The sequence below is a fragment of the Macaca fascicularis genome, chromosome 2, assembly GCF_037993035.2.
Source record: "Macaca fascicularis isolate 582-1 chromosome 2, T2T-MFA8v1.1".
Classification (NCBI taxonomy): domain Eukaryota; kingdom Metazoa; phylum Chordata; class Mammalia; order Primates; family Cercopithecidae; genus Macaca; species Macaca fascicularis.
Window position 1 is genome coordinate 139,634,649 of NC_088376.1, and position 22,735 is coordinate 139,657,383.

At 36.1% G+C, this 22,735-nt stretch overlaps 1 protein-coding gene and 1 long non-coding RNA gene across 8 annotated transcripts in view; one reads left to right on the top strand and one right to left on the bottom strand.

The window, feature by feature from the left end:
• Window positions 1–16,239, top strand: part of CNTN6 (contactin 6) — a 308,540-nt gene extending 292,301 nt beyond the window's left edge. For 5 of the 7 annotated variants that reach the window (XM_005547638.5, XM_074033771.1, XM_005547637.5 and 2 more), the window contains 6 exons: window positions 1,731–1,965; window positions 2,082–2,197; window positions 4,280–4,466; window positions 14,061–14,173; window positions 14,942–15,110; window positions 15,949–16,239. In XM_005547638.5, the coding sequence (XP_005547695.2) occupies window positions 1,731–1,965; window positions 2,082–2,197; window positions 4,280–4,466; window positions 14,061–14,173; window positions 14,942–15,110; window positions 15,949–16,052 (924 nt within the window). In that variant the 3' untranslated portion in view covers window positions 16,053–16,239. Of the gene's footprint in view, window positions 1–1,730; window positions 1,966–2,081; window positions 2,198–4,279; window positions 4,467–9,143; window positions 9,252–14,060; window positions 14,174–14,941; window positions 15,111–15,948 lie in introns of those variants that run through there. The other 2 variants (XM_074033773.1, XM_065538898.2) reach the window with 1 other exon arrangement.
• On the bottom strand, window positions 9,672–11,632 carry LOC135969366 (uncharacterized). Its single transcript, XR_010584565.2, has 2 exons — window positions 11,498–11,632; window positions 9,672–9,831 (listed from the first exon to the last, which is right to left on the bottom strand). It is a non-coding gene; the product is annotated as an uncharacterized lncRNA (long non-coding RNA).
• Window positions 16,240–22,735: the final 6,496 nt, after the last annotated feature.

Here is a 22,735-nt window from a genome sequence, read left to right on the forward strand (position 1 = left end):
CTTCAGAAATAAATCAAATGCTCTAGCAAGTAGCTTCCATTCTTATAAATTTCTTCCATGCCATTCAAAATTAACTGTTTTATTTCTAGTCTCCCTATGAAAAAGAAGAGAAGCGTTAATATGAGGAAATACTTCGCTTCCCCAGATGTCAGGAGCAGCATTTTTCTTCCTATTTTCACTTTCTGTATTTGTTAGACTGTTCCACATGGCAAGAAATAGAGACCAGCTGAGGTCATCTTGGTTAATGGGGATTCATTTAAAAGCTACATGGAAAGAAATGAGGAGCAGGTAGGAAGGTCAAATGAAGAACCGGAACATCGTTCATCACTGCTCTGGGCACTCGAGCACAGGAGCTCTAGCCAACCATCAACAACCACTCTGCTGATCCAGCCCTGGCTTGAATAGTCTCTCATGCTTATGCCTCAGTTCCTCCCATTTCCTTTACTTCCAGTTTCCTACCTGGCTGCCAGCTAATTTGGATCTCCTCTCTCTAATTTACAGCATCTATTTTCTCTTAGCTTCTATTGTCTCACTGTTCCTGCTACTGCATGTTCTCTACTTTTGCCTGCTCTGTGTATATCTATTATTGTTCTGCCACCCGCCATGTTTCATATGCAAACTCTATGAGAGGAATTGACCAGGTCTATTAGTCACTATAGAGTACAGAGATTCTGCCCTCATAGATACTCACCAAGACAGTGTCTGTGGTTCTGGTGCTCATGAATGGGGGCTCACATGGGTTCCAAGTGGCAGGATAATGTGATTGATAAAATAAATAGACTCCCATGAATAAAGAGAAGCTCTGAAATGGAGTTGTGGACATGAGGGACTAGAAGCGCTATGTCCTGTCAGGTGTTGCCTTTATTAGTCTGTCAGAATATTTACTAAAAAAAAAAAAAAAAAAAAAAGCAAAGCATTTTTCTTGAGAAAAAACAAATAAATTCCATTGATTTTTCAATACAAGTCTCTTGCAATCAGGAGATCTGTTGGTCTAAATTCAAGTACAGATTCATTTTAATTTGCTAAGTTTATGTGATTGCTTATAATTTTTAGTATCTGCAGAGTATGGGGGAATATTATGTATTTCTATTTTGCTATTTTAGCAATTTTAGATTTGAAATGTATTTTATAGAATCTGATCTTTGTGAGAGTTAACAGTTCATTTTTTCATGTGAGGAAAAATGCCCACATGTCACTACCAATGAAGATGTATGCCTAAAAAAATGATGGGAGGTCTTGTATACTTTTTTAAAGAAATACTCTATGCCTTAAAGCATATGCTATTTCACAATAATTCCATTACACATGTCTTACAAAAACTTGTTTAAAATGTTGTGAAAGGGAAACATATCTAGTCTTGAAATAAATAGTTAATAAGTTAATTTGTGCTGAGTTTAAAAATTCATATCAAAACCACATTTTAGTGTGTATCATACAATCTTCTAAACTGTTTTATTATAATAATTTATGAATGATCAAAGAAAATATATAAATATGTAAAGCTTGTTTTATATTTCTATCTGAAAACTTGAACTATTTATCTGAATATCTTTAACTGGGATCATTTTTCTAATTGGCATTCCAAATAAAAGTGTTTTTAATACATCATTAAACAGAATAAATATCCGTATTTGTCTCTATGGAAGAAATGTGAAGTAATCAATAAATATTATAGTAGCTTAATAAAATATTTTTGCAAATACTCAATGATTGATCACATTCTGCCCAAGTCAATTCCAGAAGAACTACAGAATGGGGAGGGATTTGGATATATCATCATGTTCCGGCCAGTGGGCTCGACAACCTGGACCAAGGAGAAAGTAGCATCTGTGGAATCATCAAGGTTTGTCTACAGAAATGAAAGTATCATCCCACTCTCTCCATTTGAAGTCAAAGTGGGTGTGTATAATAATGAAGGAGAAGGATCCCTGAGTACTGTGACCATTGTCTACTCTGGGGAAGATGGTAAGTTGTCCTCAGCTCTGGTTTTCTTTGAGACTCTATGCATAGTTTGTATTCCCTTGTTCCATTTTCAATGAACCACTCTGCTAAAGATGGCTATGTCTTTCTCTGGATGGTAGAACCTCAGCTGGCCCCAAGGGGAACTTCTGTCCAGAGTTTTTCTGCTTCTGAAATGGAGGTTTCATGGAATGCTATTGCCTGGAATAGAAACACTGGAAGAGTGCTGGGCTATGAGGTAATCGATGGATTTCATAATAGCTCCTATTCAACAGTCCTATCCTACTAGCCTGTTGTTAGCATATGATAATGTGTGTCTAAAGCTGAAGCAGGGAATGAAGTTGAGACAGGGTAGGTGAGCCCCCAAATTGGGGCCTAGCCTGGGATGTTTCTTGTCCTTGCTCAAGACAGAATTCAAGAGTGAGCCAGTGGTTAAAACAAAACAAAACAAAACAAAAAAACCAGCTTTATTGAGGCAGCAGTGTTATAGCTTCAAAATTGCTTCTGCAGAGCAGGGCTACCCCACAGGCAGTGTTCTAAGAGAGTAGCAGCTTGGAAGCAGTTCTACAGTCATATTTATACCCACTTTTAAATTACTTGCAAATTAATGGGTGAGTTACTCAGATTTCTAGAGTGAGTTACTCTAGAAATTAATGGGTGAGTTACTCAAATTTCTAGAAAAAGGGTGATAACTTTCAGGCCGTTGCCATGGAAAGGGGTGGTAACTTCCAGGTGTTGCCATGGCAGTGGTAAACTGACATGGAACTGGTGCCTGTGTCTTATGAAGGGGTGCTTTAGCCTCTTCCCTGTTTCAGCCAGTCTTCAATCTTGTCCACAGTAAAGTCCTGCCTCCTCCCTCAAAGTAAGGGATATCTTTTTAGGTAATTCAAAGCAAACAAATTAACAAATAGTAGCCATTTTTAAAGGCACACCAATTCAGTACAAGTAAGATAACTAAGCTCTAGAGATCTGCCGTACAGCTGTGCACAGAGTCAACAATAATGCATTGTACACTTAAAATTTTTCAAGAGGACAGATCTCATATTAACTGTTCTTACCACAACAACATTTTTCAAAAGTGATCAGGTGATTATATGATTAATTATTCAAATTGCAGTCATTTTTTTTTTCATTGGTAAGAGGTAAAGTCTGCTCCTCAATCATCTTACACCATGGAAGAATTTCATTGAGAAACCTGCTCTGCAAATTGCAGTATAACTTGAAAAGATGTAATCATCTCAGAAAAGGCAGTTAAGTAAAGAAAAAAAATACCTAGATTGTCTCGAGTCTGCTATTTTTAGTCTATGAAGAGTAAGGCAAATTACATTTGTAGGCCGTCATCTCACAAAGTCAAGCGATAAGAACATTTTAAGGGAAGGTTGTTCATCACTCAATCTTTTTCAACTTGCAAATTCAGTGATTCACAAAATGGGTAACATAATTTATTTAGTTTTGGAGTAATAATAAATGTATAATCCTAAACATTCTTAATTTTGTCTTTGTATGTATGTATGTGTGTGTGTGTATATATATACACATATATATACCTACAATCCTCTGATTCCAACAGAAAGTTCTGCTCTCAGGTGTCTTTTCCACTCCATGCCAAGAATGCCTTACCTCTTATCTGAACCCTAGTCACTTCTCAAATTTCATCCCTAGTCTCCTCTTCCTTCTGAGCTCTACTCTCGTCAATTCCTGATGTATTTTGTCAAATTCTTGTAGCATATTTTTTTATATCACTTCTTTGTAATGCATTCTATGACTTATTTTCACATATACTGTGGATTGTAACCTCTTAGCTACATGATAAGGGATTGAAAATAGGCACTTAATTTATTCTCTCTTTTTTTTTTTTCAATGTACCTAAAACATTGCTAATGCAAAGGTAGGGCTCAGTATAAATTGATTTATTAATTAATCTGTGATTCAAATAACTCTGAAAAGAAATGCCAATAGCAAGACATTATAATCAAAGTCTTTGACTGATTATATACAAATGTGTTTTTGTCTGACTTGTTATACGTCATTTGCTAAAGCTGGTAACTTTAGATAGCTCATAAAATACTTTCTTTTGGTAATCTAAAAAATCAGGTTCTCTAATTTCCATTGTGAATTTGCATTCATGACTTTTTTCCTCATAAATATTAGAGAATAACAATTTTGTTGTATAACCATTTTAATTAGAAAACGTTTTCATCATCTATACTTCTATCTTCTTCCCATATCCCTTGTGGTTGTGGTTGTTAGTTGTGGGTAAACAATGATTGATAGTTATTGGGGAACAATAAAGTGCTTGTGTTTGGTTTTTAATTATCAGGTCTTATACTGGACAGATGACTCCAAAGAATCCATGATTGGCAAAATTAGAGTCAGTGGAAATGTCACAACCAAAAACATCACGGGGCTGAAAGCTAATACCATCTACTTTGCTTCTGTGAGAGCTTACAACACTGCTGGAACAGGGCCGTCAAGCCCCCCAGTCAATGTTACCACCAAAAAGTCCCGTAAGTATGCATACACTCCAGAAAACAAGGTTCATCTGTGAAGAGAACCCTATTCCTTTGCTTGATGTTCATTGTATTCCCACACCTCATTTCTTTACTACTTGGTTACTTTGGTTAGTTGGTTTGTCCCTTAAATATGGATAGCGGTTGAAACCTTTTGGTAACAATCAAGGTAAATGTTTTGATCTTTCCGGAATTCCAAAAGAGGAATACTCCAAGTATATCAATGAAAGACAAAAGAGTGTAATGTCTAAGACTGGCCCTGATGCCCTCCTAAATGCATTCAAAAACTGACCTCCCATCCTTAGAAGGTCAGGTAGTATTTATCTTTCAGTCTCAGTTGCCTACCTATAAAATGAGGAAAAAGTCATATTTATGTTCTCATAGGTTTTGTTCAAGATTGAAAGAGATTATTAATAATAAATGCCCAGTACGCACCTTAGTAAATGCTTAGTAAATGGTTTTTTGTTTTGTTTTGTTTGTCATTTGAGTCCAAGTATATTCAGATGTGATCCTGCAACTGTCAGATACCTAGATCTTTCCTTTTAGGATGCCTTATGACTACAGCTTACTTGGAAGTCCCTGAAATCTAAGAATGAACTTCTCTGCTTTGTATTATATCCCTTGATAATCAGCCAGGTGATTTCACATAATCAGAATCTACTAAATAAAAGATGAATGTTTTTCATCTTTTGGTGATTGTTGCTGCCTTTGTTTTCTGACTGAGTCTGGTAATGCACAAATATTCCATAATATGAGGCACAGCAATACATTGGGGAAGGTCTGATCAGATATGACTTAGTTGTTCCTGCAAGATGATTTTTTGAGGTTGAATAATATTTACATATCTCTTATATATTATTAATGGACACAAATTAGTCACAGAATCAGGTTTTTTTAAACACATTTTTTTGCTCTCTGAATCCTGATGAATGAAAGATAACAAATATAGTTGCTGAATTTTGAGAAAGACTAAGACATATTCACTGCCACTTACAAAAATCTAGTTTACCTATACATGCCGTATTCTAATTACACCACCATATTTGGAAAGAAGAGGTGGTTGAGAAGAGTTTGAAAATGAAGCTATATTAAAGTTATTCCCTTTATGTGTATATTTGTCATGTACAAAAGAAGTTAGGAATCATCTCAGAGACTAGGCCCTTGATCAAATAGATTATCCAGTTATTTCCACATAACCAGATCAACGGTCAGAGAGTCATGTTCCAATTCTGGGTACATCATTGACTCATGACTTGAAATAGGACAAGGCATTCCATTTTTCTGCTTTCATGTTCTTACCTATTAAATAGAAATTATCTCTGTCCTCACTGCCTTCCCAAATTATCCATGAGGCACAAACAAGGTACTGATTCTGGAAGTATCTTACAAAATACAAAGTGCTGTGGAACTGCAAAAGCCTGTGGAGCAAAAATTTTTAGCCAACTTTCCTCCAATCCACCCAGTTTTAGACAGGCTGGGCTGTGAGTTATTTTCAAGAATGGATTAGTTAACAGTGAAGTTCTATTTCTTTTCCTGTTTTACTCAGTGGTGACTAAATCGATGAAGTCATTGCCAGATAACTTGGATGTGTGATTTGCTTCTTTGGTCTTTCTGGAGTGGTTTAGCTTCTTTCAGCTAATCTGCAAATCTGGATGAAAATCTCCGATCAATCAGCAGTTTTAAGATTTCCGAGACATTTAGTTCTAGTTAACTGAGAGATGCCAAACTCACAGAAACTCTTGTATGTAATTCAGTTTCTATCTCAAGCAAATCAAGAGTGATTAGAAATGTGTATGAAACATTTAAAAAAAACCAAAACCGATTGTATCACGGTAGACTGACAGACATTTTAGTGCAGTTATTGAGCCAAGACTCAGGCCAACTTTTATTATACATAATCCCATCAACCAACTTAAGGTGGATTGAAACTTGAACATTGAACTAATCATTTACCTCAGGAAGAGAGAGATACATCCATATGACATATATAATACATATATATGTTTTAAAATTCTTCTTGAGATTTTCTGTAATATATATACATATAGTCACATCTCACTACTAATTGTATATAAGTACATAAAAGTGAGTAGCCCCACACTCCCTTGACCTCAAGGGCAGTCTTTGAAGCACCTTCTTCCCTGCTATTCGGAAGCACTGGGTGGATATGATTGCCCAGAGAGGGCACTGCCTTTCCCCAAGTTCACACAGCAATGAAGGGGGACAGATGGAGGAGAAGGGCCCTAGATGTGCAGGTAGCCCCACAGGGTCTCATTGGAGTCCTGAGGGGCCCAGGCCCAGCTACATAAGAGAACTGTTCCTCGCTGCTGGGCCAGTAGGTGCCCTCCGTCTGCCGCATCTCCCGAAGCTTCCGCACCAATAGTGCCAGCCCCACAGCCAGGAACAAGACGGCCAGGAATCAGAAGAACACGATGATAGCAGTGACGGTCCCCCTGAGACAGGGCTCCGTTGGAGCCGGAGCTGGTGGGTGTAGGCAAAACAATGCTACTCTCATTTGCAGAAGGGGTCGGTATTTGCGCCCAGGGGACCGGCCCAGCGCCAGAAGCAGCCCCAGGCCGAGCTGGGTGACGGGTTGACAGCGCCGAGGAAGGGGCTTCTGGCGCGCGCCTCTCCTACCGCCTACAGGGTGGGTCGTGGGCACCTGCGAAGGGGCACCTGGCCCAGGCGTCTTTGAAGTGGCTCTGTATATATTCTACATACATATCAGAAAATCTCAATAATAATTTTTTCTGTCTTCTGAAAATTTGCTGGTTTCATTGTCCATGCAACCTGAATTAAAAGTGTTAGTTTGTGCTAAATTATTCTATGTTTTTAAGCAGAAAAAATCCTTGTTTTTCACACTAAATTTGTTCAGTTGGCCCAATTGATCCTACAAATGGGTTGGACTGAAATTCACATCAAATGCTAAAACGATTATTGGTTTGTCTGATAGTTAACACATGATCAATTTGTCAAAGAGTAGGAGATATAAATTTTCGAAAACAGTTTAATTAACAATGAGTAATTTCACCCAAGATACAACGTTAGAATACCTCTGCTAAGGAAAAAGTGAAATAATAATCAGAAATTTTATATGAAGATTAGTGTTTCTTCAAGTATTCAGCTTGCTTAACTAAATCAAACAAGAAAAACCTCTGTAATTCCTGATTTCTTCTATGGATATTCAGTTTTAATATCTCTTAAATTTGACTCTTACCAGCCTATATGCTTCAGTGACCCTATCAAAATAGCCAACAAGCACCTGAGAATAAGAAGAATATACAAGTCTCCATCCCTTTATATTTGAATACCTATCCAATGTCTCATTTTATTACTTTGAGGTTCTATATCACAGACATTGTGAAAGCAGAACAGTAACTTTTCTATTATTCTATTAATGACCTCAGACTCAGTGTTTTAAAACAATACAAATTATTTATCATACATTTTTGGAGATGAGGAGTTAGAAAGAGGTTTGACTGGGTAGAAATCCAGATGTGCTCAAGGGCTACACTAGCTTTGGAAACTCCAAAGGATAATTTGTTTCCTGTTTTCTGGATTTTGGAGACCACCCACATCCCTGGGCTTGTGACCCTCCTTGGGCTTGTGACCCCTTCTTCCATGTTCAATGCCAGCAACAGGAGGGTACCTTCACATCTCTGCCACTGACCCTCCGCTTCTGTCATCACAACTCCTCCAACTCTCACTCTCTTGCTTCCCTCTTTCCCTTGTAAGGACCCTCATGATGACATTGGAGCCACCTGAATCATCCAAGATTATTTCTTCACCTCCAGACTCTTACCTTAATCACATTTGCAAACTCCTTTTCCATATAAAGTAATGTGTCCACGGGTACTGGAGATTAGGATGTGATCATGTTTGGGGGTTCCTTATTTTGCTTACCACAGTTTAAAAATATTGAGCACATCTATGTCCCCAGCCCTGTATTAAATTTATCATACTATATCTCACTTAGTAATTACAATAAGTCAAGGAGTTTGGTATTTTAGTTTCTAGATAGAAGGACACAAATGCTTAGAAAGGTTTTGTCATGGCCACTGTTAGACTGATGAGCATGAAATCTCTTCATCCCACTACCACTGTGCCCCTTTATCATCTTCCTCCCTAACCATCTGAAAAGTTTCTCTCTCTGACTCTCAAATCTTCCATCTAAACCTCAAACTACTTTGAAATTTTTCCTCCTAAAATGCCATCATACTTCTCTTCTCTTCATCAAATGTCATTGTCTCCTCTATTCCAGAGAATGAAGACTAAGAAAAAGGCAAGCAAGATCTTTCACAGTGTGTCTCAAAGCTCCTTTCTCTATCATTCCTCTTCTAGCCCTGACATCCCAAACTTACTGATCTTCTAGAGTTTAACATTCACTTACCTGGCTTCATGAAATCTCTCAGCTTGTAGTGCTCCTGCCAGGCCTATATATGGTCAAATAGTCTTTTTTCCACTCTATAACTTCCCCCAAAGTTTCCCCTTTAGTGTATTTGTGTTTTGCTAAGAGTTCCAATAACTCTGGCCATTGTGAAGCAGTGTTGGAAAAAGTTAGAATGGGACTTCAGAGAGAATTGTGGATACGGATCCCTGCTCAGCTATGTACTATCTGTGTGCCAGATCTAATTATTTGATAACTCTGAATGCATTTTCTCATCTGAAAAACAGAGATGAAGATACTTACCTCTAGCGATTTCTCTGAGAACTAAAGGATATAATGTACACCAAGGTGACCCAGAGGCTGTCATACATGAAGGCTCAGTGCATGGTAACATGTGTTATTATACTCCTCCATTAGACGCAATTTCACTTTCTTTGCATTTTTTAAAGTAAGAAAACACAGCTACTTTCTTTCTCTTTATAAATTTGTTGCAGAAATTTTCTTTTTTTAAGGGTCATAGAAGGACATCCAAAGCATGTATGAGAAACAGCTTTAATGAAACATTGATGATAACCATGATTCCAGGTGCTACTCCTGTATGTAACTTTGATTTTCCATGTCCTTGAGATGACATCAAGATTACCTCTCAATAGTGGTAACTGAAAACATTCTGCATTCATCACACATTCAAACTGTCCCTGTCTAGATTTGTAATCTGATCTGATCTTCCATTGGAAAGTCTGAAAAAGCAGAGCTCACATTTACCAAAATCTCTGCCTGTTCTAATTGGCTAAACTAAAGAGAAGACAGACGTGTTTTCTTTGTTTGTTTTTTTTGCATGATCATTCAGTCATCTACTCAAGAGATAGTGCCTCCCATGAGCCGTGCCCAGAATTAGGTGCTGAGGGCCTAAGAGTCATTAAACCAAGCAAGATCTTTGCCAACCGGCAATTTCTCTTTTAGAAGAGAGGCAACCTAAAACAAGAAAAAAAGACAAATGAATAAAATAATCATAAATTATGAAAAGTACAGTGAAGAAATAAAAGAGAAACTAAGATGTACATAAGAAGGAGCATCTATATGGGATAGGCTATGTATTTTGATACAAAATTAAAGATAAAGAGAACAAAAGAACTTCCAAACAGAAGGAATACCATATGCCAAAGTTCTTAAGTATTATTGTTACTGTTGATGATGATGATGCTAGTGTCATTGTTCTTTTAAACAAATATCAGTGATTCATCTGTAAGTACCAAAGCCTAGTGGAAATGATGGATTTCCAAAAGAAACTGAGAGGTACTGCAAATATACTGTGATCCACACAGACATTACTTAAATGGAATTTAGATTTACAAGGAAAGAAAGAAAAATATTTACATCAATTCCAAGAAGAAAAGAAAAGTGAAACAAACAAAACACTACTTCTATAGAAAGAAGTAGTGAGACGCAGTAACTAAAAGTGTTTGCAAATTTTGGCTCAATTTGGCCCTTGACGTTGACTGACTAGCACTTTGTACTAGATTCTTTCTTGCTGCAAATATGCAATCAATCCATATTTACACATAAAGGAAGCATTAAGCTTTTATTTTATCTTGCACTTATGTTGTTTCTCTTTTGCCCAAATGTCAACCCCATACTGTTACTTAGAAGTGTAACATAAGAAGTTGTTTCTGAGTTGAGTTCACAGTGTGAACTACAGTTGAATATAAATGCCATCTCAAGAAAAATTGATTACAAGGAAACCATTAGAGGTGTGACGGGCTAGTTTAATGTTGCTCTGTCATTTGATTAATAGAAAATCATTTAGTCTTTGGAAATTGCCTGGAAAGATTTTAAAAATTAGAAAAGTGTTTATTTGCTGAGTTTACCATTGACAGACTTGGTACAAACATCATGACATGTGTTTTGTGCTATCCATGTGACAGTGTTTTGGTTTGTCAAGGTGATAGAAATTTTAATTTTATCATAGATATTTGCAACCCAGTTTAATCAGCTACATCAAACCAGAACTGTAAACAGTGCTTATATTAAGGTAATGGCCTTCTAAAGCAGCTTTCAGAAGTTTTATTTTTCAAAATCAGACATAAAGGATTGACATTGGAGAAACATCCATTGATAAAAATAAGAAAGGATGTAGACTAAGAGATATTCTAAGATAATTATCTGAGACTCTCCCATTTTATCTCCCTTTCTAAAAACATATAAAGAATCCAAGTAAGAGCAATATCATTAAGGGGAAAACTTGAATATACACTAATTTGTATCTAAGAAGTGAATCATTTGCAAACTTCAGAATTGTATTATTAGCAGCAAACCACTTCGAACACAATTGAAAAATTGATTATGTCATAACACCACAGTGAAGAACTGCTACTCTGAGAAAAGAGAATTAACAGTTTCAGAGTTTTTAAATATATACCACTAACCAAATGAGGAACATTTCATATTTTATTTGATATCTCATAAACTAGGACTTATTTGTTTCATTTTATAATGGGAAAATCCAGCTCTTGGAAGAGACTGGATACAAATTCAAGTCCCTCTGACATCAAAGCACAACTCTTTTCATCTCCCAGAGAGCAAGAGAAATAAAACATTCTAAATAATCCGTATAATTGGCTATTCATACCAAGATACTCACTCAGAATGCAACTCTTCTCATTTTATGGCCACAAAAAGTTGTGCTTCTGCTTTGGTAGATGAGGACACAAATGCAAACATGTCAATGACAAAGTCATTGCCAACATCACAAACCCCTCCTTTACGTAGCTGGAAGAAATCAGTTCTGTCTCCTAGCCTGTTGATTTTTTCAATGGATTTATAGTGTTGAAAACAATACTTTTCCTAAAACAAACAAAACATACGGAAATACATAAAGCATTCAGAATCCACATTGCCAGTGACACTGAAGTGGTGAATTTGTATTTTCTCTGTATTGATTGTATAATGGTAATGTTAGTGCTGAATTTTAAAGAACAGAGATAAAAAGAAAGGTATCGAGAGTATACTAGAGATTAAAATTGCAATATCCTGTGAGAATTTTGATATTGTATCTTTTATAGCTGAGAAGAAGATTTTAAAAGGCACTGGAGGATAAGTTGAGGAAGGATAGTTACAAAATAATTATTGCTGTCATGCAGACCTTTAGAAATAAATATGTTGATAAGCATTATAATTGACAAATACATTGTACATTGAAAAGCAATGTATTGAATGCTTACTAAGCTAAAAGCTTTTAGGCCTTTAATTATGGGTTTATATTGTCAAGAAATGTACCAGGACATGGTCAATCCAATTGGCCTGTCCATCTTATAAATAGGTATGGATTGCTATGAGTCTGACCATGGCAATTGGCCTTGATCATAGGAGAACATAATGAATGGATTGGCTGTATTGTGTCAACTATGGATCTGCCCAGAGCGCAGTGCATAATCAATACAGCCTGAGAAGATCACCACAGGACCCTGAGCAGTTTTCCTTAGCCATCTTATTGTACAGTCATTTATTCATCACGTATGAATTGGATGTCTCCTATGTGCCAGGCACTGTGCTCGGGGTTAGTAATACTGAGTTGAACAAGGCACTTGCCCTCAAGAAATTTAAAGAAACACATAACCAAGAATAAATATAATCCAATGTGATAAACCTATAATAAAATATGAACTGAGCCTCATAAAAGCATACAGGGAAACATTTCTCTATCACATCCCAACTGTACTGTAAGTGGCTGAGTGAACAATAGTGATAGCCCAGTGGAATTGGGGTGGAAAGAGAATGTATGGTAATATATTTGAGACACCTGGATTCAGCAATATGTGAATCTTCCAGTGACACATAGGAGATTAAACAGCAGTTGAGTCAAAACTCTCAAAGCAATAGTTTCCATTTCTATCAGTGTTATAATGAATTAAATATTATGCTCATTCAGTCTCACAAATTCAAAAAAGATGTCAAAAACATCTTGTTGGGCAGTTTTATCTTTGTTTCCGCTTTCCAGATGAATTATTTTAAATCTCTCATTTCTTAAGTCTCAAAAATAGTCATGTGGACTCAGATAAGCAGCAAGTTGTTCTGGAGAAACACTAGACTGGAAAGCAATAGGCCAAGATTCATTAGCTGCATGCTTTTGGATAAGTGACTTCCCAACCTGGATTCTAGTTTTCTTGTATGTAAAATTCTCTAGTTGGACTACATCCATTAGTTTAGAAGCCAGATTCTAAACCTTTCATCTCTTATCTCCCACCATCTCTCACCCAGACAACATTAATTTCAGAAAACTAAAAGCCTCAGTTTGGATTTAAAGTTGATACCCTTTGGGATGATCAATCAGTTTGTGACGACTTTTCCCTTTTCTGGGTTCCCAAAAGCTCCATTTACTTTAAATGGCATGCGTCTTTCACATTGTCCAGACATAGTTGATTAAGCTAAGATAGACATATGACCAAATGAAGTTAATCATCGGCTTTCTCAGGGGAATTCTAACTTGGACTATCTCTGAACAGAGGAGGTTTTAAATTTCAGGTGTGGTGAACAGTCATGATTTCTGCCATGTACAGTGAGAATGACAAAGAGGTGCTCTCTGGCAAGATGAGCGTGCAGCAGACCCTGCTTCGTTAAGCAGAGTGAAGACCATGGCTTTGTGACAATGTTTTCTCTCCTCAGACTCTGCTGCAATCTGCCATGAGTTATAAGAAATATCCTTGAAAATTTACTGCAGATATTTTGCTTAAAATATCTTGAGTTAGTTGTGTTACAATTAGAAACCTAACTAATACAATGTTAAAAAGTAAAGAATTTTAGGAATGAACATCTCTGTGTTGATATACATAAAATGCTTGCAACTTGAATTTGCTAAACATGCTTATTGATTGATGGCCAAATGGAATCGTAGATAAAGAGACCCTCTGTCTGTTTATATATGATAAAGTAAACAAACTCAACAGCAATGATTAATAAATTAATACTGGACATGCAGCAAGCCATTATTAATTCATAAGTCTGTCACAAAGGCATTCCCAAATGACCGAATTTGAATAAATTTGCTTACTGTGATTAGAATTAATATATTTCAAATGACACTGAAAACATTTTAGCCTCTTCTATGCAAATCATCGAAGACTTATTTTTTCTTTTCATGTTGATACATCGTACAGTGACCATGAACTAATTAACATTCATCTGAATCTTTGATTATCTCTTTAAAGCTCCAAGCCAACCACCAGCAAACATTGCCTGGAAGCTGACAAACTCTAAATTATGCTTGAACTGGGAGCATGTAAAAACCATGGAAAATGAGTCTGAAGTTTTGGGGTACAAGGTAAGTATTTAGTTTTACCTTTAATCATATCAATTAAGTTACTAAGGAATGAAACGTGTGACACCCAAATAGAAAACAAATTGGCTGCATGTGGAAACATTGGAATCTTTTTCAAAATTATTTTGAAAATACCATTGCTGCTTTCTAATTTTCCGTTGAAAAGGTTTTATATTCTGAGGTCCAGTAATGTATTAGGGAACATCAAAAAATCAAATTCCATAGGATGTAACATTTTTTTCTTCAAGTGATACCCCTTGCCATCATAAGATGATGGCTTATGTGGGTAGTAGATATGATTAGAATGAGATCAAAAAATGTATCTAAATAGAGTTTTTGGAACTTAGGCTGCAGTATGATGTGATCTTTTAACAATATAAAAGGCATCTAACAAGAGTACAATCAAGTACCCAGAACAAATCATTACCATCAGTGACAATGGACATCATCTCTTGGCAGATACATATTCAACATTTGAAATGGGTCCAAACTGAACAGTGACTTTCCACAGCAAGCTCCAATGATAATAGCCTCAAGCTATTTAACTAATAGAGATAAATCTACTCTCCTTCTAGAGGCATTGGCCAAAAAAAACCTCTTTTTCTTAACAGGAGCAATGGAATATAAGGGAAAGATATCACCTGGATATTTCCATCTGAGGAGTACAACATTTACGATGATGTATCTTTTGTCTTACAGTGTTCCAGAACAGTTGTGTGAACCTTAGAAAAGCAACATGTCCATGTTAACTTGATACTTCATTTTATTCAGATTCTGTACCGGCAAAACAGACAGAGTAAAACTCATATTTTGGAAACAAACAATACATCAGCTGAGCTTCTGGTTCCATTTGAAGAAGACTACTTAATTGAGATAAGAACAGTCAGTGATGGTGGAGATGGAAGCAGCAGTGAGGAAATTAGGATTCCAAAAATGTCAAGTAAGTTGAGTCACCATTGCTATAGTAGATTCTGAACCTAGACAGTTGCAGCATGAAATTCAGCTCCATGAAATCTTCCAGTTATGGTTTAAATGTTGGGTGATAAGATAAATTTTTAATTGTGAGCAAAAGGTGATGAGCCAGTTTTTTAAAGTTATTCTCCAAAACTGTAACATGCTTATACATTATAAATGGTTTTATATTTCCTCATTTGAAAACCAAAATAGAGAACAGGAAAAAAACCTTTGTGTCATTAGAGCATAATTCTATCACTCATTCTATTGTCACAAAAATCAAAAAGATTTTTCATAGATTCTTCTAGATCTTTTTCAGCAGGGATGGCATATATGAAGCGCATGTAAATATACACCCTTTCCCACGTTCATGGCAGACATCACTAATCAAGTGTGGCGTTCTTAAGGAGCTGAATCACAACTTTCAAGTCCTCCTCAAAACAATTTTCTAAGCCAACCAACACCAGTCAGTCTGACTTAGCATGCAATAAGAATGTATCATTTTTGCATTAGAAGAATCACTTACTCATCTGCCTGAAGCTGTGATTGAGTGAAAGTCATTAGCATCCGATGTTGGCCAATCCTTTAGGCAGACTTTGCCAATTTAGGGATTTTTCTTTTGCATTTTTATACTTAAATCAGACATCCTTGGACAAAGACATGGTAAGGCACTTTCTAAAATTAAATATAATGTGAATGAGACAAGTATAATAAAATACGTTACTAAAAGATAAATGATAGTATGAATTTTGGGTTCTGAAAAATTAATCTAGCAGGCAATACTTTATCTCAAAATATTTTTGTCTTATTTTTATATTTTGCAGGTTTGAGTTCCAGAGGAATTCAAGTCTTAGAACCTAGCATCCATTTTCTGTCCATTGTCATTGTGATTTTTTACTGTTTTGCTATTCAGCCACTTATCCGATGAATAAAACCATAAATCTTTGAGAGTTTTTTGAAAGCAAATCATTCTGTAAATATGCTCTCCAGCCTCTGACACAAGACGCGTTCTTAATACAGAGTTGTTTGCAAAGAAAAAAAATGTATATTATTAAAATCTTGTAAATATCTATGGTACATTAATAAAACAATTTTAAACACTTTTGAATTTTAAAGTTCGCACATGATTACATGCATTCCTAGGTGCAACATTAATCTGGGGGGTTGTAACTGCTGTGTCTTTTAAGTGACTTATATGGAGAGTATAAATAACTCCCCTCAATGATGGTGATAATTAATACAAATTTGCCTCATAGTTACCATAGCTCACATGCACATTTTCATGTACTCCAGACAATCACTTCAGTATTTGAAATTTTCACCCTACTTCAAAATAAAATACAATTATTTGTTTATAGTTGGGATTCTTTAAAAATATAAACTATTCCAAAGCACGGTGTGCTTTTATCTCTGAATCAAGTTGGAATAAGAAATCTTTTTACTCAATAATATTTCAATATACATGCTGTTCTTCTCAGCTCACTTTTCAGAAGGTTCAGTCATAATAAAGGCAGAAAAGGTATTTTATGGCAAAGAAAAATAAATGATGGAAGGTGAGCACCCACCTAAAATAATCTTCTAACAACTTGGTGTATATTAAGCAGTTGCTCATGGCAAAGTTTAACATTTGAACTGTTGCATGAACAAATCTCAGGTAATTATTACAAGTTGATTGCAATGTATGTGGCCTTATTTTTAGAATAAAACAATGTGGGAACAGAATTATTTGATCAAGTTTTCTACACTTTGGTCAAAATATTATTTTTTGCCAATTTTCTCAGCAGCTATGAAAATAATTCTACATGAACTAGGGTTTAGAAAGATTTTGCGGGTTGACTTTTCTCTAGGGTGAGCCTGTTTCAGTCAGTGGCCTCACTTCTTAGGATTGTATAGTCTGGAGAAAGTAGTCTGGGAGAAGGTAAGGTTAGTGACCTGGCCCGTAGAATGCTATGTAACCATCCCTTTCCTCTGCAAACAGCCTTGAGAGGTCAGTTCCTGCTGTCAGCCTTCTCTGGCTCCCAGCCAATCAGGTTTGTTGTCCTGTAGAGCTGAATGTGAGAAACACTCATGTGAGTTTTATCTTCTTAACATGGTGCAACCTCTTAATTATGTTGAGAATATTTGAGCTATTTTCACAATCTTCAAATCATACAATCCTCAATACGGGATTTTGTCTTTTGCGTGTCTGAAGTATTTTAGAACTCTTTAAAATACCCCACGTAGTCAGCAGCAGATGGACAATGGCTTTCATAGTTCAGAACTTGCTCCTTGCCTGAACAGTGTGTCAAGCACACAATGCAAATTAATGAGCCTTATTCTCCCCATCGCCATATGATCTGACTGTGCTTTTGTGAAGCAAAACAAATAAGCAACAACAAATACTGTTTGGCACACCCGTGTTAACAGCTGCCTGGCCAAGATACCTCTGAACTGACCAGAGATACCAGTGCTGGCATATGGTCTTAATGGTTTCCTTAATTTGGTAAGAGACGAGATTTGTGTCCTCCTCCCCAAAGAAGAGATTGAGGGTTAAATATGCTGTGAGATTTTTGTTTCTACTAATTAAGTGAATCAGATATGCAGTCATTTGTGTGTGAGTTCAAAAGCTAAGTCCGTTTTTATCAATAATTCTTATATGTTTGCAGATTGCTATTTAGTTCATGATTTCTGGAATGTCAAAAGTCTGTGTTTGCAGTCTAACATATCTAACATATTATTTATCTTTTCATCAATTCACTTAATTTTTCAGAATATACTTTGGCATTAATATTAAGCAGCATGGGCTTTGGTGCGATTTGAATCTGCCCTCTTAGTGAAAACTTGGACACATTTCTTTTAACATCTCCATTTCACTAATATCAGAACTACAGAGTGTTATGTACATAAGATATTTGGCATGGTGCAGGGAACATTGTAAGTTGTCAATAAATGCAGCTGTTGTTATCTGCTGCTATGAATTAAATCCCAAATGACATGTTATTACATTTACATATTCAACGTATTATGAAAAGAGTTTCAACCTTTGTTTACACCAAAATCCAAACCAGCTTCAAGAAAAATGAATTGATCACCTACTCTCGATACTACATGGCATTCAAGAATGAAAACAATGGTGATTCTAATAACCCATTTCAGGGAAATATTCTACATGATGTATATACTCTTCTGACATTCAAGAAGGATTTCCAGTGCATCCCTGTATTGACTGATTAGACTGCTGTTATAAACATGATATGTCATTTCCATACTTTCTACAAAAAAGGGAGATAATGTGATTGTACCTGGAAATGGCTGCGGAAGGAACCAGAAATAAGGTTTAGGAGACTCAACACAGTGGAAATATGTCACTATAAAGCTATGGACTGCCTAGATCATGTAGAGTTCAAACATAGCTTCATTTTTTCTCTTCTCTTTTGTTTACACTATAATCCTCCCTGCTCAGTATCTCTTTTCTATCTATACAGCAGAGGGTGAGGAGGGCATGGCTGCTATCTTTAAAAACAAATACAGATGGTGAGGGATGAAATGGAACCTATATGGATTCTAAATGTAATAATATAATTATTACTTCTCATAAGTAAACCTAGTATTTTTATGCTTCTAAGTATTGTCAGTCTTGAGATGCAACATGGAGTATACACTCCTGTATTAGTCCATTTTCATACTGCTATGAAGAAATACCTGAGACTGGGTAATTTATAAAGAAAAAGAGGTTTAATGGACTCACAGTTCCACATGGCTGGGAAGGCCTCATAATCATAGTGGAAGATGAAGGAGTAGCAAAGGCACATCATGTATGGCAGCAGGCGAGAGAGTGTGTATAGGGGAACTACCCTTTATAATACCATCAGATTTCATGAGACTTATTCACTATCACGAGAACAGGAAAAAACCACCCCCATGATTCAGTTACCTCCCACCAGGTCCCTCCCATGACACGTGGGGATTAGGATTATGAGAGCTACCATTCAAAATGAGATTTGAGTGGGAACACAGCCAAACCATCTCAACTCCCTGTGTACAATTATTACTTCATGTGCTACAGAACTGCATATTGAATTCAGAAGAGATTCTGTTCTAGACACTCACATCTCTGTTGAGGTCACTACTTAGATTAGTCAGGGTTCTCCAGAGAAACAGAGCCAATAGAGTATGTGTGTGGGTGGGTGGGGGGGGGGGGTGTGTAGAGAGAGAGAGATAAATTATAAGGAACTGACTCATGGGATTATGGAGACTGAGAAGTCCAGATGCAAGAGAGCCTATGAGGTAGTTCCAGACTGAACTCAAGGCTAAGAACCAGGAGGGCCAATAGCGTAAATTCCAGTCTGAGTCCAAATCCTAAGTTAGGATGAAACTTATAACCCAGCTCAAAGACAATCAGGCAGAGAAGAATAATTGTCTCTTACTCAGCCTTCTTGTCGATTCAGGCCTTCACCAGATTGGATGATGTCCACCTGCAATGAGGAGTGCAATCTGCCCTACTCCATCTACCAATTCATGTATTAATTTCATCCACAAAATCCATCATAGACACAGCCAGAATGTGTAACCAAATATCTGGGCACCAAATGGCCCAGTTGAGTTGACACATAAAATTAACCATCACGGTATTCTTTGGGGTGATATTAAATAATTCAATTCTGCTTTCATCAGCTTTTGGAATGAAATTATTTAAATGCTACTCTCAATTTATTCATTTGTAAAATGATATGTTGGAATTACAAGATCTCAGAGTTCTTTTAAAACTCTAATTTTATATTAATTTTTGTGCATAATGTGTGACTTCTTTGGGTTTAAGACAGTGTTTCAGGACCCTTCACAACCTACACATACTCTACAGTCCTTTCCCTTTTTTTTCCCCTGTGTTTTTACCAGTTGTTCTGTGTATTTTAAACTGGAGTTTACATTACTAAAATTGAGCCTGCTTTTTCACACTACAAAGGACCCTCAGAGTTTCTAACCCATCTCTACACTCCATTGAGAATCACTGGTGTATTGCAGTGGTTCCCAAGGGCAGGACTATAATGAAGTTTTCACTGTTCAGTGAAAAAACATAAGAAAAATATGTAGAGTTTGGTGAGATGCTCATAATGAATAATTTGTGAAATATGGCTTTCCTGCATTGTGAAATGTTCATTCCTTGGGGAAACAAAGTTGAGAATAGATCAGTTTGTTTTACCTGCCCTGTTTTAAAATATTTTACTCAGGAAAAGAGTAGATCACTTTTTATCAAGTTCTATTATTTTTATTATTAAAAATGTTAAAACATTATTAAATATTATTTAAAAAGTTAAAAACTTTTGATTTTAAGTCATCTTTTTAACACTTGTTTCTTTAATCTCATAACCATTAAATTAGCAATTTGACTTTGTGTGTTGAACTATAGTTGATATGCCAAAACACCAACGTTCTGGGTTCTATAGAATTATTGTTTATGTATATAAATCCAGTCACAATTCTAAGAAATATGGCCTACCACTTATAACAAACCATGAATATAATTAGATTGCAAGAAAAATAGAACGTCAAAATCCTGATTTATTTTATATCTTAAAATATGGACATTATTTCCTTTCTACTTTTCTATATTAAAAATTCTTTCATGAAATTAAATACAGTTAACTGTTAGGCTTTCTTTAATGTGTTTACAAATAATTTTAGCAAAATAATTTTATTTGAGCAAAATCATTGTTATTGAAAGATAAATTTATTTCTTCAGTTTTTTTCAAATATTATTGTTCTTAACAGTGCTTGGTGTGGTCCTGGGCAGAGAATGATGCTTAAAACATGTATTTGCTTTCTGGACTGATTTATATAGCCAACTGTTGGCAATCTGTTTTCCCTTGGTTTCCTTAATAAAATAAGGGCCACTCACGGTGGCTTATGCCTGTAAACTACCAGTATTTTGGGAGGCCAAGGCTGGTGGATCACTTGAGGTCAGGAGTTTGAGACCAGCTTGACCAACATGGTGAAACTCCATCTCTACTAAAAATACAAAATTAGCCAGGTGTGGCGCACATGTCTGTAATCCCAGCTACTTGGGAGGCTGAGGCAGGAGAATCGCTTGAACCCAGAGGAGGAAGTTGCAGTGAGCCGAGATTGCACCTGAACTCTGGATTTTGGTGGGTAAATAATGTATCTCTGAAATAAATAAAATAAATAAAAATAAAATCTTTGGAATATTGTCATTTGAAAAAAACATCAGAAATGCTGGTATGTTGCTATTTTAAAACACACCCTTTAACATGCTTTAAAATCTGGTTAGATGTGCCTTAGAAGATCCTTATTTTGTTCATAGTAAAGCTCTGCAGGGAAGCTCATGCGATGACTCTTTAAATAAAGACAGCCAGTTGCAGCTCAATGAGAGTGAGCTTGATGTAATGAGATTTCTCTCAATGAGAGAAATCTTGATGTAAAGTCTTCTGTTCCCCACACCCATTAAAAAGAAGGAGTAAGCTAGGTTAAAATGTTTGTGGGTTTATCATGTTATTCCTAGAACTGAATGCTCTATTGGATAGAATCCTATTCTTAAGCAATGATTAATTAATGTTTATAAATCTCTTCGAAGATGAAAAGCATTGTATAAACTCTAATCATTTCTATTATGGTGATTTTTTTCCAAGAAGTATATTGACTTTTTGCAATAGCAGTTTGAAAAAGCATGCATTCGTGACTGAGGCCAGGTATCATGCCTGGAGGAAAATAGTAATTGGAAAGTTTGAAAGGTAATAATTCTGAGATACTGAACATTTAGGTGAATTTATAATAGTCTGCATGGACTAAATAATTTTAATTCAAACATGAAGTAATCTACATCTATTCATGACAGTTTCCAGCTTGTGAAATAAATGTCATAGCAACAGAATGTGTTCCTGAAATGATATATACTCCTAACAAGCCTCAAGTAATTTCAGGGGCTTTCATAGTAACAATGATGAGTTTAGGGAACTTTTATTACCTATAACTGCAGTAGTTATAAAATCCCCCAAAACTAACTTTGAATAGATTCATTTTAGCCTATTTTTGTTGACACAAAAGCATAATTAGATATATTACTGGCCTTTTATAAATCAGATCGTTTTCCTTATCTGTGTAAAAGTGAAAGTGTTATAATTTAGTCATCTAAATTACTGTTGTATTTAGACTTGCAAACATACTGAGACATTTTCAAATTCTAAATTCTTAAAATAATACAGTCTAGAATATTTTTTTTTTTTTAGACAGTCTTCCTCTGCCGCCCAGGCTAGAGTACAGTGGCACGGTCTTGGCTCACTGCAACCTCCACCTCCCAAGATGAAGGAATTCTCCTGTCTCAGCCTCCCCAGTAGCTGAGATTACAGCCATGCACCACCACGCCCAGCTAATTTTTGTATTTTTTAGTAGAGGTGGGGTTTCACTATGTTGGCTAGGCTGGTCTCAAACTTCTGACCTCAAAAATCCACCCACCTCAGCCTCCCAAAGTGCTGGGATTACAGGTGTGAGTCACTGACGCTGGCCGAGTCTAGAATTTTCTAAAAGAGACTCCTAAGTCCAAGGACATGGTTCAAGTTATTTTGAATAATGTTGGGACTCACATAATATTTCAAACTAGATGACAGTAGAAAAAAGACT